The following is a 15384-nucleotide window of genomic DNA, read 5'->3' on the forward strand; positions in this document are numbered from 1 at the left end:
ACATGTGCCGGACGGTCTTCGTCTTGCCGCTGGCCAGGTACGTCTGGGTCTGGAAGATGGCCGCCTTGGGAACGATGAGACGAGAGGAACAATTCTCGATTTCCGCATAGATGGGAATAGCTTCTCCTGGAAGGAGAACACAAACGGAGTGGGTTCAGACTTCAGGAAGTTCTCGCCACAGAGCGGACGATGTTACCCACGGGTACCAATGACCAGTGTGACTTGAACACGCTGAGAAGCCCTGATGGACAGCAGGAAAATGAAAACGCACTTCGGGCAGGGCTGGATGGTATTTTTTAATCACTGCATTATTCACTTTTCTAATGTAGCAACATCACACGAGCGATCCTAAACCCGTGTAACTGACGAGTACTGTATAAATTTAGACACGCAAATAAGTGATTCAGTATTATGTTAGTACAAAAGATTAGGCTAGTCGGTGGCATGGTGGTTAAGGGGATGGATCCCACATGGCCAACTGAACAGTTTCAGACCCAGAAACAGCAGCTTAAAAAACACACCAGGCCCAAGGGCATCCATGCCCAGAATCCCAAGAGGAGGATGGAGGAGAAGGGATTCTAGCTTGGACATCCACCCTAGGGGATGATTTCTCACTCTCTCTCTCTGGCAAATATCTAAAATAAGGGACCAGCTGATGGCATAATGGTTATGTTGCCAGACTCCCACATTATTGACTATGGTTAGAGTCCTGGACCCGGCGGCTTAAAACTCACGCTGGGCACATGTGCGTGCGTGGCCACAATCCCGAGAAGAGAATGGAGGAGAGGGGATTGTGGCCATACCCTTGGGGGGTAATTTCTCACTTTCTGTCTGTCTCTGTCTCTCTGGTGGCTCATGAGCCCTATAGCAAAAATCTCTCTCGAAAAAATAATATATATTGGGAACCAGCAGTTAGTATAATGGCTATGTCGCTGGACTCCCACGTAGTAGGGGAAGGGATTGCGGAATGACCATCCCCCCTGGGGGGTGATTTCTCGCTTTCTGTCTGTCTCTGTCTGTCTGGCGAGCGCACGTGCCCTCTAGCGAAAAAAATCTCTCCCCCCCCAAAAAAAAAGAAAAAAAAAATATATATATACACACATACGTAAAATCAGTAATCCAATTGAAGCAAGAAATAGGAAGTGTTATGAGAACATAGTCACACATGTAAAATATTTTAGTATCAATTACTACAGTAAAAGTTTTACCATTAGTCACGTCTCCAACTACTCTCTACTTCATATGCACAAAACAAGACCGTTTAAAAACAACTTAAAGTAAGCTCTAACGTGCCCGGTTCCTGACTCGGACTTCACAAGCATTCTGCTTACCGTTACAGTATCCTTTTCTTTCTATTCTGGCACTCAGCGAGACGGGGCCCGACGTGAAAAACCAACAGCCAACCATTTTCTCTTGAGTTTTCAATACAGGGGTCTTGAAAATGTCAAATGATAAACGCAGTCTCAGTTAGATCACTCTAGGAGACTCACAGACCTTAAAATGACGCCTTTCTTTATACATGAGGTGTAAGGGACTATCGAGCAAACAGATTTCTCTTATTCTCACGTGATGCATTAGACAAAACGTATGTTTAAACACGAAGTGTTATATTCATGCCCTTTTCGGGACAACGAATGTGAATTTACAGATTTAAATTGGCACGGCATCCTCCTATTTTGCTCTAAAGCGCTGGTTTTAGGAAATACGGTACCACTCCATAAAAAAGCAATTAAGGGGCCAGCAGGTGCATGGTGGTTAAGGCACTGGATCCCACATGGTGGACTGTGGTTCAAATACTGGACCTGGCAGCTGGGTGCATGTATACGCATGGCCCAAATCCTAGGGGGAGAATGAAGGAGAAGGGATTGTGGCACGGCCATACCCATACTGTGGGTGATATTTCTTCCTTTCCCTTTCTCTCTTTGGCGAGCACATGAACCCTAAGGCAACAACTTTTAAAGAAAAAAGCAATCACACTGTATTAGTACCTATAACACAAGTATTTTATCTATTTATTTATTTATTTTGGAGAGGTTTTTGCTATAAGGGTACATGCGCTCACCAGAAAGACAGAGAGACAGAGAGACAGAAAGTAAGAAATTACCCCCCGGGTGGATGGCCACACTGCAATCCCTTCTCCTCCACTCTCCTCTTGGGATCTTGGGCACGCACGCACACGCGCCCGGCGTGAGTTTAAGTCACCTGGTGCGGGACTCGAACAGCGGACGACTACATGGGAGTCCAGTGGCATTGCCATTACGCCAACTGCTGGTACCCAAGTATTTGCTTTTAAGACTTTATGTATACATTAGGAGAAAGGAAGATCGACATAAGGCAATAATCAGCATGTCGTATTTGTTTTGGCATTTACTATGCAAAACTAACAGTTTGTTTTTTTGTTTTTTGTTTCTTCCCCTCCTTACTTCAAATGTATTATCAGGCAGAAATTATGTGTTTTTAACTTAGAATGGATTTGGGGTTTTGGGTAATACTACACCTACATGGCCTGTGTTAACAGGTCTGAAAGGGTGACTAAAAACACCAGCCCCACTATCGGATTCTGTTCCTTTTTCCATTTTCTACTATCAAGAGCAATGACAGATACAAAATTCTCGGTTTTCAAGTTGTACACATTAAAATCCTACTTTTCCCTCAGTTATAGAGAAAAATAATAAGATGGTATCCGTTTTAGCAAATTCAAAATCTTTTTTAAATCATGTGCCACAATGGTCATAAAGATTTTAAAAATATGGGGACCAGTAGATGGCACAATGGTTATGATGCTGGACTCCCACATAGTTGACCACAGTTCAAGTCCTGGGTCCAGCGCCCTGAAACTCACACCGGGTGTGTGTATGTGCATGCCCAAAATCCCGAGAGGACAAGGGACTGTGGCATGGCCACCCGCCCTGTGCTCCGTGGGGTGATTTCTCGCTTTCTGTCTCTCAGGTGAGCGCATGAGCCCGATAGCAAAAATCTCAAAAAAAAAAAAAAAAGATTTGAAAACTATGTAACCTTTCAATTCTAAGTAGTTTTTTTTTTTTTTAAATATAAATACAAGGCACTTACTAGCATCCCAAATTTTTAAGAGGGGTTTTAAGCAGGGGTTAAAGTCATATCTCTAAGTCAGGTCTGCCAGGTGCTATCTAATTTATGGTTTGGGCCCAAAATACCACTGCAATAGAGGCGTAATTGTTAACTCTTCACTATCTAAGGGTACAACTTTAAAAGTGAATTCATGGGACCAGCAGTTAGCGTAATGGCTATGTCGCTGGACTCCCATGTAGTCGACCGCGGTTCGAGTCCTGGATCCAGTGGCTTAAACTCACACGGGGCGCGTGTGCGTGCGTGCCCAAGATCCCGAGAGGAGAATGGAGGAGAAGGGATTGCGGCGTGCCATCTCCCTGGGGGGTGATTTCTCGCTTTCTATCTCTCTCTGTCTCTGTCTTCTGGGTGAGCGCACACGCCCTATAGTGAAAACCTCTCAAAAAAAAAAAAAGAAATGAATTCATTGCTTCTTCATGGGAAAATCAGAGTCTAGCAACGTTGCACTCCTTTCCCTGCATTCCCAACAGAAACCCCCAATACTAAAAATACATCTTTGTCACATCTGTCTCATGATGGAAAGTTTACATGAGACCAGTATATTTTCTACAAAGTAAAAAAAAAAAAAAAAGAATAAATAAAAAAATAAATCATTCATATTTAAATGAGAACCATTAGGTCCCAGTAGCTCCCATGAAAGTCCAAGGTATAATTTTATATTATTCCGATAATATGGGTTTAGATAAAAGCCTCGCGTTCATTAGCCCCCATCTTCCCTATTCTGTTGTTACGGACAGCCTGAGCCTTCCGATCAGTCTACAGTATTTCTGGGGATGATTAGAAGTTCCGTGCTTTCATGTGGCCAAATCTGTCACAAGGAAATGAGAAGTGAAAGGATCTCGGTGGCAGCTGCAGCCACTTACTTAATGTGAGAAAATGACGCGCAGAATAGGAGGATGCGTGGCAATAATGGCCCGAGCTTCAATAACGGGGCTGATGCCTGATTAATACTCTTCCATAATTACTGCCCCTCAACCTGCTATTAGGGGCGAGTTTAGAATACCACCGTCCCATGAATGAGGCCGCTCTGGTAAAAGTAACGACCCTCCGCGTGTGCATGGTTGTTATTAAGCCCGATGAATGCGTTTTCGAGTGTAACTTCTTGGCAAAAGCAGCCCTGGACGGCAGGGACATGATTAATAGAAGGCGCACACACACCATTTGTAATTTGCCCAACCTAGAATGGTATGTTTATATGAAAGCCTCTGGGTGAGCAGCCTGTTTTCGAAGCCACTGAGAAGTGACAGGACAGGCTCCCAGTGACAGTTCAGCAATAAAAATATCGTTGACGGGAGGGAAGAAGGAACGGAGGAAGGAGGGAGAGGAAAAAAGGAAGCGCTTACTAATAACGCTGGCGTGTTGACATCGATGTGGCTGACCACCTGGAGATCCCGCTTCACGGTCTGGGCAGGTGCCTTGGGTCGTTCCACAACAGCCCTCACGCAGTACTGAATACTTCCGTATTTCCCAGTAAACGAGGTGACCAGAGGTCTGAAATGAACCGAACACACAGACTGACTTTATTTTTCAGGGTTAAATAAAACCAAGCAAAGCGCAGTTTAAAATGGGACTTGGGGGCCAAGCAGGTGGCATGGTGGTTAAGGCACTAGACTCCCACATGGCCGACCATGGTCCCAGTCCCAGAGCTGGAGGCTTGAAAAAAAATCACACCAGGTGCGTGCGTGTGCGTGCCCAAAATCCCAAGAGGAGAATGGAAAAGGGACTGTGGCATTGCCATCCTTCTGGGGGGTGATTTCTCGCTTTCTCTCTCTCTCTCTCTCTCTCTCTCTCTGTCTCTCTCCAGTGAGCACAGGTGCCCTATGGCCAAAACATGGGAGGCGGGGGGCAGGGAATCAGACCTGTTGACCGCAGAGAGAAAGCAGGTGACATATCCAAGGTACCTATGTGGGTCTGAGAGGCAGTGAAACCCTGACTTCCATACGTGAGGGAGGACACACTGCAGAGGTGTCACAAGGTTAGCGTCACTTACTCAGATGGAAGCTGGAAACGAAATGGAAATTCATGTTTTCCAGGCTGTAGTAAAATGATGTCTTCACCTATAAAAGAGATTACATTTTAACGAAGGTGATAATTAGATCAAGAGTTTTTCCCAATCTAAACCATACTGTTTACAGGTTTTCCTGGTTATAAAATGCAATATATTCTAAAAGGTCATTAAACTGATTTAGAAGTGAAGTATGAATAGGCTTTTACCACATAACACACACACACACACACACACACACACAAAATATATATGCAATTGGGCCAGCAGATAATGTGCTGTTTGGGGCACTGGACTCCCACATGACCAACTTCGGTTCGAGTCCCAGACCTGACAGCTTGCTTTCTCACTGTCCCTCTCTCTCGGGTCAAAATAATAATAATAATAAAATTAAATAACTATAAAAATAATATATATATGTAATTATGTCAAACAGACAAATTATGCAAATACAAAGGTCCCTGCTCCTCCATGGGTATGCTCTCTAAGACCCTGAGTTGATGCCTAACACAATGAGTACCAGACCCTGCATGTATTTTCCCCACGTTTATATATAACCATAATAAAGTTTAATGTACAAGTTAGGAGCAAGTGGTGAACAAAAACTAGAAACAGAAGAGTGATAACAGTATAGTATGATAGAAGTTAAGTGAATGTGGGGTCCAGCGGGTGGTGTGGTGGTTGAAGGTGGCTGGAATCCCACTCGGCTGACTGTGGTTCAAATCCTGGAACCAGTGGTTTGAAAATCATGCCAGGTGTGTGTGCATGTGAGCGCATGCATGTGTGCCCAAAACCCTGAGAGGAGAACGAGGAAAGGAATTGCTGTGTGACCATCCCCCCATGGATGATTTCTCACTTTCCTTCTCTGCATCTCTCTGTCTCTGTGCAGCAAATGCCCTATGGCAAAAACCTAAAAAAAAAAAAAAAAAGATTGTGATGTGTGTGTGTGTGTGTCTGTGTGTCCCGTGAAGTATCTGACTGCACAATATTCACCTACTGGGTCATCAGAAAAGTCATGACACACTTTAGCACAGAAAAACACGTCATAACTTTTCTGATGACTCAAAATTTGGGGAACCACGGCTGACCAAAGGTGACTGAGACCAAAGAAAGAGAAACCATGAAAAAGGGGGAAGGACTGTAATTACCATAGGATGCTAAAGCCCGGAGCTCTAATATCCATGTATGCTCACACACACACACAAACACACACACACACACACACACTGCATGCTCTCTCTCACACACACTACATGATCACACACACACACACTACATGCTCACACACACACATGCTCTCACACACACACTCTGCATGCTCACTACATGCTCACACACACACACATGCTCTCACACACACACTGCATGCTCACACACTGCATGCTCTCACACACACTATGCTCACACACACTGCATGCTCATACACTGCATGCTCATACACACTCTGCATGCTCACACACACTCTGTATGCTCTCACACACACAATGCTCACACACTGCATGCTCTCAAACACATTGCATGCTCACACACACACTGCATGCTCACACACACTGCATGCTCTCACACACACACCATGCTCACACATACTCTGCATGCTCACACATACTCTGCATGCTTACACACACTACATGCTCTCACACACTGCATGCACACACACTCTGCATGCTTATACATACTCTGCATGCTCACACATACTCTGCATGCTTACACACACTACATGCTCACACACTGCATGTACACACACACTCTGCATGCTCACACACACCCACACTGCATGCTCACACACACATGCGTATATATGTACATACACACAATTGCTTATCCCACTGTATCACACTAACAGGAGATGCTAATATTAAATTGGACCTTAACCAAAGAGAAGAGGTATTTTGGGTATATCACTAAAGTCACACTACACATCTGTCGGGCAGAGATGGAAAAGGAAGTTACACATTTATGAATATTGTGAACGGTGCATCGTACCAAACAGCCAAGCCAACAAGACCAGTTATGAAGCAGGAGTCGTGTCTCTACCTTTGAACTCTACTACGTAAGAGGGTTTCTCTGCAGTTAAGCGGGGCTACAGAGAGGGCTTCATCAAACATGGCGGTGGCCTCTGCCCCGTCCCCTGCTCTGGATCACCAGCTGTTTTATTTCATGCAGGAGTTGATCACTGACAGTGGGCATGCCATGCTGCAGCCCACGCCAGGCCAGAGGCACCACTGGTACCTCTGATGAAGGTCCAGGAACAGATGTTGAATTCAGATCCAAAGTAGCCTCCGTGCCTTTCAGTGAGGTTGAGTGGCTTAAGAAACTCAGAAACTCAGGGTCAGGAGGTGGCGTGGTGGTTAAGGCGCTGGACTCCCCACGTGGCCAACCATGGTTCAAGTCCCAGACCTGGGGGTTTGAAAAACCACACTGGGCATGTGTGCATGCGTGCCTAGAATCCTGAGTGGAGAAGGGATTGTGCTGGCAAGGTCATTGCTTGGGGAGGGTGGTAAATTCTTACTTTTCCTCTGTCTCTCTCTCTCTTCTGAGTGCACGTGCCCTATGGCAAAAACCTTAAAAAAAAAAGGAACTTAGAAACTTTCCCTTTATTTCACCATCTGATCTGAGACTAAATTCTCTCAGTATGAGCAGGCTAATAAAATGAAAACAGGGCAGTATTGTCAAAGAACTTGGTCAAGCTAGGCCTGGTTTTCTGCTACTAAAATGAAGGTCTCTATTAGCCATTCGTGTAAACGGTTTTTTTTTAGGGATAGTAATCACTAATAAAGTGTACCCTTTTTTTCTTAAATACTAGAGTTTTAGAGCTTAAACAATTCAATTCACATTCAACTCTATACTTTTAGGAAATAGGAACACACAGGGCTGGCAGGTGGTGTGGTGGTCGCTATACTTTTAGAAAATAGGAACACATAGGGCTGGCAGGTGGTGTGGTGGTTGGTTAGAGGCGCTGGACTCCCACATGGCTAACCTTGGTTCGAGCTCTGGACCTGGTGGCTTGCTTTCTCACTTTCTCTCTCTGGTCAAATTAAAAATAAAAATTTAAAAAACAATAATAAATAAAGTTAAATAATTTAAATAAAGTTTAAATAATTCTTTAAAAAAGGAACATGTTATTGGCATATTAAGTCTTTTCAATCTATTCTCAATTTCTAATGTTGTAATATTGGGTGGTCGGAAACATCATGATGCATTTTTGTGTGGAAAAACATAGAAAAATACACCATGATGTTTCCAACAACCCGAGAAGTTGGAGGGGCAGAAAAGTAATATAGCTGCCACTTCATTTGAATAGAACTACTTCACAGGTGAGTGACAAGGGGGAAAAAATAAAACACAAACAAGGCCCGGGGACAAGAGATCATGAGAGATGACAGGGATGGGGGTGCAGGGGTGCTGCAGAGCCAGCATATCCCCCTCAGCAGTGTCACGGTGGGGCTGCAATATGGAAAGTCAGGGAAGTGTCTCAATGTCATGGCTGGCAAGTGCAGGACTCCAGGCTAGGCCAGCGATCCGGAGAGAGCTGGGCTAACGTTCCCATTGTAATCATTCAATGAGGGAACATGACCAAGTACTTACAAATGTTTCAAAATGTGGATTTCAACTGAGTTCAAAACGTACAGTGCTTCGTGACCAGCAGTTAGCGTAATGGCTATGTTGCTGGACTCCCATGTAGTTGGCCATGGTTTGAGTCCTGGACGCGGTGGCTTAAAAACTCATGCTGGGCACATGTGCATGCATGCCCAAAATCCTGAGAGGCGATTGGAGGAGGAGGGATTATGGCATAGCCATCTCCCCCTGGGGGGTGATTTCCTGCTTTCTGTCTCTGGAGAATCCACATATCTGATAGCAAAAATCTCTTAAAAAAAATTAAGGGACCAGCAGTTAGTGTAATGGCTATGTCACTGGACTCCCATGTGGACTCCCATTGACTGCGGTTCGAGTCCCAGACCTGGTGGCTTAAATTCAAGCTGGGTGAATGTGCATGCATGCCCAAGATCCCGAGAGGAGAGCGAAGGAGAAGGGATTGCGGCATGGCCATCCCCCCAGGGCAGAGAGGGAGTGATTTCTCACTTTCTGTCTCTCTGTCTCTCTCTGACTTTCTGGTGAGTGTACGCGCCCTATAGCAAAACCCTCTCAAAAAAAAAAAAAAATAGCGACAGATGCTGTCATTGTCGTCAGCTGACAGTCTTTGTTGCTGTCTTAAATGGAATATGTGTATCTTTCTTTGTTTGCTTTTGAGTTTCCGGTGGCCTCTGCCCCGTCCCCTGCTCTGGGTCACCAGCTGTTTTATTTCATGCAGGAGTTGATCACTGACAGTGGGCATGCCATGCTGCAGCCCACGCCAGGCCAGAGGCACCACTGGTACCTCTGATGAAGGTCCAGGAACAGATGTTGAATTCAGATCCAAAGTAGCCTCCGTGCCTTTCAGTGAGGTTGAGTGGCTTAAGAAACTCAGAAACTCAGGGTCAGGAGGTGGCGTGGTGGTTAAGGCGCTGGACTCCCCACGTGGCCAACCATGGTTCAAGTCCCAGACCTGGGGGTTTGAAAAACCACACTGGGCATGTGTGCATGCGTGCCTAGAATCCTGAGTGGAGAAGGGATTGTGCTGGCAAGGTCATTGCTTGGGGAGGGTGGTAAATTCTTACTTTTCCTCTGTCTCTCTCTCTCTTCTGAGTGCACGTGCCCTATGGCAAAAACCTTAAAAAAAAAAGGAACTTAGAAACTTTCCCTTTATTTCACCATCTGATCTGAGACTAAATTCTCTCAGTATGAGCAGGCTAATAAAATGAAAACAGGGCAGTATTGTCAAAGAACTTGGTCAAGCTAGGCCTGGTTTTCTGCTACTAAAATGAAGGTCTCTATTAGCCATTCGTGTAAACGGTTTTTTTTTAGGGATAGTAATCACTAATAAAGTGTACCCTTTTTTTCTTAAATACTAGAGTTTTAGAGCTTAAACAATTCAATTCACATTCAACGCTATACTTTTAGAAAATAGGAACACATAGGGCTGGCAGGTGGTGTGGTGGTTGGTTAGAGGCGCTGGACTCCCACATGGCTAACCTTGGTTCGAGCTCTGGACCTGGTGGCTTGCTTTCTCACTTTCTCTCTCTGGTCAAATTAAAAATAAAAATTTAAAAAACAATAATAAATAAAGTTAAATAATTTAAATAAAGTTTAAATAATTCTTTAAAAAAGGAACATGTTATTGGCATATTAAGTCTTTTTCAATCTATTCTCAATTTCTAATGTTGTAATATTGGGTGGTCGGAAACATCATGATGCATTTTTGTGTGGAAAAACATAGAAAAATACACCATGATGTTTCCAACAACCCGAGAAGTTGGAGGGGCAGAAAAGTAATATAGCTGCCACTTCATTTGAATAGAACTACTTCACAGGTGAGTGACAAGGGGGAAAAAATAAAACACAAACAAGGCCCGGGGACAAGAGATCATGAGAGATGACAGGGATGGGGGTGCAGGGGTGCTGCAGAGCCAGCATATCCCCCTCAGCAGTGTCACGGTGGGGCTGCAATATGGAAAGTCAGGGAAGTGTCTCAATGTCATGGCTGGCAAGTGCAGGACTCCAGGCTAGGCCAGCGATCCGGAGAGAGCTGGGCTAACGTTCCCATTGTAATCATTCAATGAGGGAACATGACCAAGTACTTACAAATGTTTCAAAATGTGGATTTCAACTGAGTTCAAAACGTACAGTGCTTCGGGACCAGCAGTTAGCGTAATGGCTATGTCGCTGGACTCCCATGTAGTTGGCCATGGTTTGAGTCCTGGACGCGGTGGCTTAAAAACTCATGCTGGGCACATGTGCATGCATGCCCAAAATCCTGAGAGGCGATTGGAGGAGGAGGGATTATGGCATAGCCATCTCCCCCTGGGGGGTGATTTCCTGCTTTCTGTCTCTGGAGAATCCACATATCTGATAGCAAAAATCTCTTAAAAAAAATTAAGGGACCAGCAGTTAGTGTAATGGCTATGTCACTGGACTCCCATGTAGTTGACTGCGGTTCGAGTCCCAGACCTGGTGGCTTAAATTCAAGCTGGGTGAATGTGCATGCATGCCCAAGATCCCGAGAGGAGAACGAAGGAGAAGGGATTGCAGCGTGGCCATCCTCTCTGGGGGGGTGATTTCTCACTTTCTGTCTCTCTGTCTCTTTCTCTCTGTCTGGCGAGTGCACAGGCCCTATAGCAAAAAACCTCTCAAAAAAAAATTTAAAAAGAAAATACAAATGTGGAAACATATCCTTTACTATGAAACTTTCAATAATCTTGAAACATAAATAGAAAAGAAAAAACAGATTATTGTATTTGGAACCACATCTTTGTTTTCTTTTCCTCTCTTGATTGTTTATTGTTTTATAATGTAAAAACTCACAAGCTTGTGACACATACACACTATGGAATACACTTAAGACGTAAGGAACAAGGAGACACTGTCATTTGACTCAAAGCGTTTGGGTATGGAAGACTTACTTTTAAGTGAAGTAATAAGCCAGACTATGAAAGACACACACTGTATATCTCTGCTCAATATAATAGAACAAATGCCTGCACTCTATGGTAGAAATGGACAGATCCAAAGATAAGATAGTAGGAAAGATAATGTAGATACCAGAGACTGTCAGGGAAGGGAGCAGGTGGTAGAGGATAGGTAGAAGAGGCAAAGGAAAGAAATCTTTAATAGGCCCAAGAATGAACAATTCTCAAATGAAAATGAAGAATAAGGGGGACCAGCAGTTAGCATAATGGCTATGTTGCTGGACTCCCATGCAGTCGACCACGGTTCAAGTTCCAGACCCAGTGCCTTAAACTCACGCCGGGTGCGTGTGTGCCCAAGATCCCGAGAGGAGAATGGAGGAGAAAGGATTGCGGCGTGGCCATTCCCCCTGGGGGGTGATTTCTCGCTTTCTGTCTCTCTGTCACTCTCTGTCTTCCTGGCGAGCGCATGTGCCCTATAGCAAAAACTTCTCCCAAAGAAAAGAAAATGAAGAATAGGATAATAACCTTGATTTGATAGTGAAAATAAATAAATAAAATGGGTGGGGAGAGTCAAGCTGAACTATGTACCCATCTCCACTTTTGTTCTCGTGGCTCATTGCCTCTGTGTGTACACTAAAAACATCAGGGAGATGTTTCATTTGTTAATGGTCTTAGAGCTAAAATATATTCATTAAAGGCTTTTATGAGCAGTGATCCAGAAACCATTAATAGTCAGGAACTGGGCTCAGGAAGGGTGAGAGCCTTTTTCAGGTCACACTGCAGAAAAGCGACCAAGAATTCAAACAGCTGTCTGGTTCTTTTTGCCTTACAAGTACACTTCAAACCCATCACAATGACAGATGATGAATGTCACCGAAGATTGAACTGGGCACTTTGAATACATGAAGGGTCATACAAAATACATATTACCTAAAAAATCTATAAATTAATTTCGGGACCAGCTGTTAGCGTAATGGCTATGTCACTGGACTCCCATGTAGTTGACCGTGGTTCGTGTCCCGGACCCAGTGGCTTAAACTCACGCCGGGTGCGTGTGTGTGCGTGCCCAAGATCCCGAGAGGAGAATGGAGGAGAAGGGATTGTAGCGTGGCCATCCCCCCTGGGGGGTGATTTCTCGCTTTCTGTCTCTCTGTCTCTGTCTGGCGAGTGCATGCACCCTATAGCCCTATAGCAAAAACCTCTCCAAAAAAAAAAATCTATAAATTAATTTCAAAAAAAATTGGGGCACTAAAATAAACTTGTACTTTAATTCCATTTCCCCAGAAACCTTTTTTTTTTGTTTTTGAAATTTTTGCTACAGGGCGTGTGTACTAGCCAGAGAAAGAGAGATCGCCAGAGAAAGAGAGAGAGTGAGAGAGAAAGTGAGAAATCAACCCCCAGGCGGATGGTCACACTACAATCCATTCTCCTCCTGAGATCCTGGGCACCCATGCACACGTGCCTGGTGTGATTTTCAAGTCACCCGGTCCAGGACTCAAACTGTAGTTGGCCATGTGGGAACCCAGCGATGTAATCACTATGCTGGTCTCCTGCCACCTGTCCCCCCACAATGGATGATCCTAGGGCCACATTTCTCAGAAATACAGATTTCTAAAAAAATCTTCTTTAGGTGACTGAAACACAGCAAAGTTTAGAATTTTTTTTTTTTTTTGGAGAGGTTTTTTCGCTATAGGGCGCGTGCGCTCGCCAGACAGAGAGACAGAAAGCGAGAAATCACCCCCCATGGGGGATGGTCACGCCACAATTCCTTCTCCTCCATTCTCCTCTTGGGATCTTGGGCACACACGCACACGCGCCCGGCGTGAGTTGTAAGCCACCAGGTCCGGGACGCGAACCGCGGTCGACTATGTGGGAGTCCAGCGACAGAGCCATTACGCTAACTGATTCCCTAAAGTTTTGAATTTCAACATTACCATGAGAATCCATGACTATGACTAGTTGCTATCTTCTTCCAGCTACAGCTGTCGGGATGACTTTCCCTCCTTAACTTAAAGAGACTATGATTTTACGTTAACTGCTGTCAATATTTACATTCTAGAACAAGCTGACCATTTTCAAGTGGAAACTCTAGCCCACTTGCAAAGGTCTGACTTGCGAATCAAAATATAGCGTTGTTAACCTAGATTTTACCAAAGCAACGTTTCACTGCTCATTCCAGCCTCGAGTGCTTTTAATTTTACACCTATTAACTCAGCAGTTAGGGGACCAGAAAGAGAGAGTCCACAGTCCTGAGCAAAATCCAACTTGTCTCTCTTCCATGGCCTTTAACTCCAGGCAGCCATCTTGAAAAATCTGTCTTGTCACCATTGGGGGAGGCACCCGGTGGGCAGATCCTGGAAACCAGGTTGAGGAATGAACACAGAGATAGGTCAAAACTATCACCTAACACACTGGTCTTATTAATCTAAGAGAAAGTTTTGGCTCCAAATCTGGGTGTTCCTCATTACCATGTTGGAATCACTCAGATGGTCACATGACTTAAGGTCTTCACTGTAGACAGTCTACTTCCCCACAGGAGGATAAGGACGGACCACATGTTCTATTTGGTGTAAGACATACCAAGGATTAAGTAAGTATCTAGAGATAACGCGGTTTACCTTCATGGGGGAAGGCTGTATACCTCCCATTATCTTTGACATGACAGATAGAAGCCCAGGAGGCAGGGAGGTGAAAAGAATTTTAACATCATTTCACTAACTGCAAGGAGACGAAAACCTACTGTTTTTGATGAAAAGCATTATATTTTGTACCTAGTATTATGTGCAGAGACCCAACACGAGGTCCCTACATGGGAACTTGCAAAAAATATGCCATCCCTATTCACTGGATGTCACAAGTATAAACTAGAGAGTATCAGGGAATCCAGAAATCAAAACCCAGATGGCATTTTCTCTAAAGGCCTTTTGGGCATGGGAATGAGGGAGAGCAGCGAGGTTGGAGAAGGTGTAAAGGAAACAGAAAGTGGCCACGTCAGGTCTGGGCTGAACTCTTAGTAAGTCACCTCGTTTCCCAGCAGAGGGAAGGCAGGCCTGATGGTTAAGTCTAGGGACACGGCCTTGAAACCCCTACGCCCCAAGAACTACCTCCTTCCCCTGAAGTCTTAGTTTCTGCTAATTCATCATGAGTCAAAGAATGCTTAGATCCAGGATGGGAAGAACTAGAGGCCACACAACATGGGACACCGCAGACCAAAACCTCGTAGACACTGGTTCGAATCCCCCTTCCGATCCGATCCTTAGGCCAGAAGGGACAGAGCCTGGATCTCTGACTGTCCAATCACGGGTTCCCATGGCAACAGCCCACTCCCTTCGAGGTCCTAGAAGATCCTGGGACATCAGGTACTTGTCAGGCCCAGGCAAGCCAGGGAGTGGGGGGGCTGGCAGGGCTGCTGCACCCAGTGCACCCCCGTGCTGCGAGGTGGGGGTGCCCGCATTGTTACCCGCCACTCACCTGCGACCCCACCCCGGAAGCCGGCCCACCTGCCAGGTGGGCATCCCGCCGCCCTCGCCCAGCCCTTCCCGGGGCCTCCCGCTGCACGGATGAGAAAGCTAGGCGATCGCCACGCTCACCGGCCGGGGGTTCGCGCAGGCTCAGGCGCACGTCCAGGTATTCCACCTCCGAGGCGGCGGCTGGAGTCGCGGTGCTGGCCGAGACGCGGGCTCCGGCGCTTGGGCCCCAGGAGGCGGTGGCACGGCCCTGGGCCTCCAGGCGCAGCGCTCGCAGGGCCACCGGCTCCGGCGCACCCAGCCA

The 15384-nt window shown here is 45.5% G+C and overlaps 1 protein-coding gene across 1 annotated transcript in view; it reads right to left on the bottom strand.

The window, feature by feature from the left end:
- Positions 1–15384, bottom strand: part of ARRDC4 (arrestin domain containing 4) — a 23178-nt gene that overhangs the window by 5065 nt on the left and 2729 nt on the right. The window contains exons 2-6 of the mRNA XM_027765502.1: positions 15204–15383; positions 5096–5162; positions 4449–4596; positions 1332–1434; positions 3–126 (exon numbers count right to left, since the gene is read on the bottom strand). Of these exons, the coding sequence (XP_027621303.1) occupies positions 3–126; positions 1332–1434; positions 4449–4596; positions 5096–5162; positions 15204–15383 (622 nt within the window). The remainder of the gene's footprint in view (positions 1–2; positions 127–1331; positions 1435–4448; positions 4597–5095; positions 5163–15203; position 15384) is intronic.

This window comes from Tupaia chinensis, unplaced genomic scaffold, assembly GCF_000334495.1.
Source record: "Tupaia chinensis unplaced genomic scaffold, TupChi_1.0 Scaffold138490_1, whole genome shotgun sequence".
NCBI lineage: Eukaryota > Metazoa > Chordata > Mammalia > Scandentia > Tupaiidae > Tupaia > Tupaia belangeri.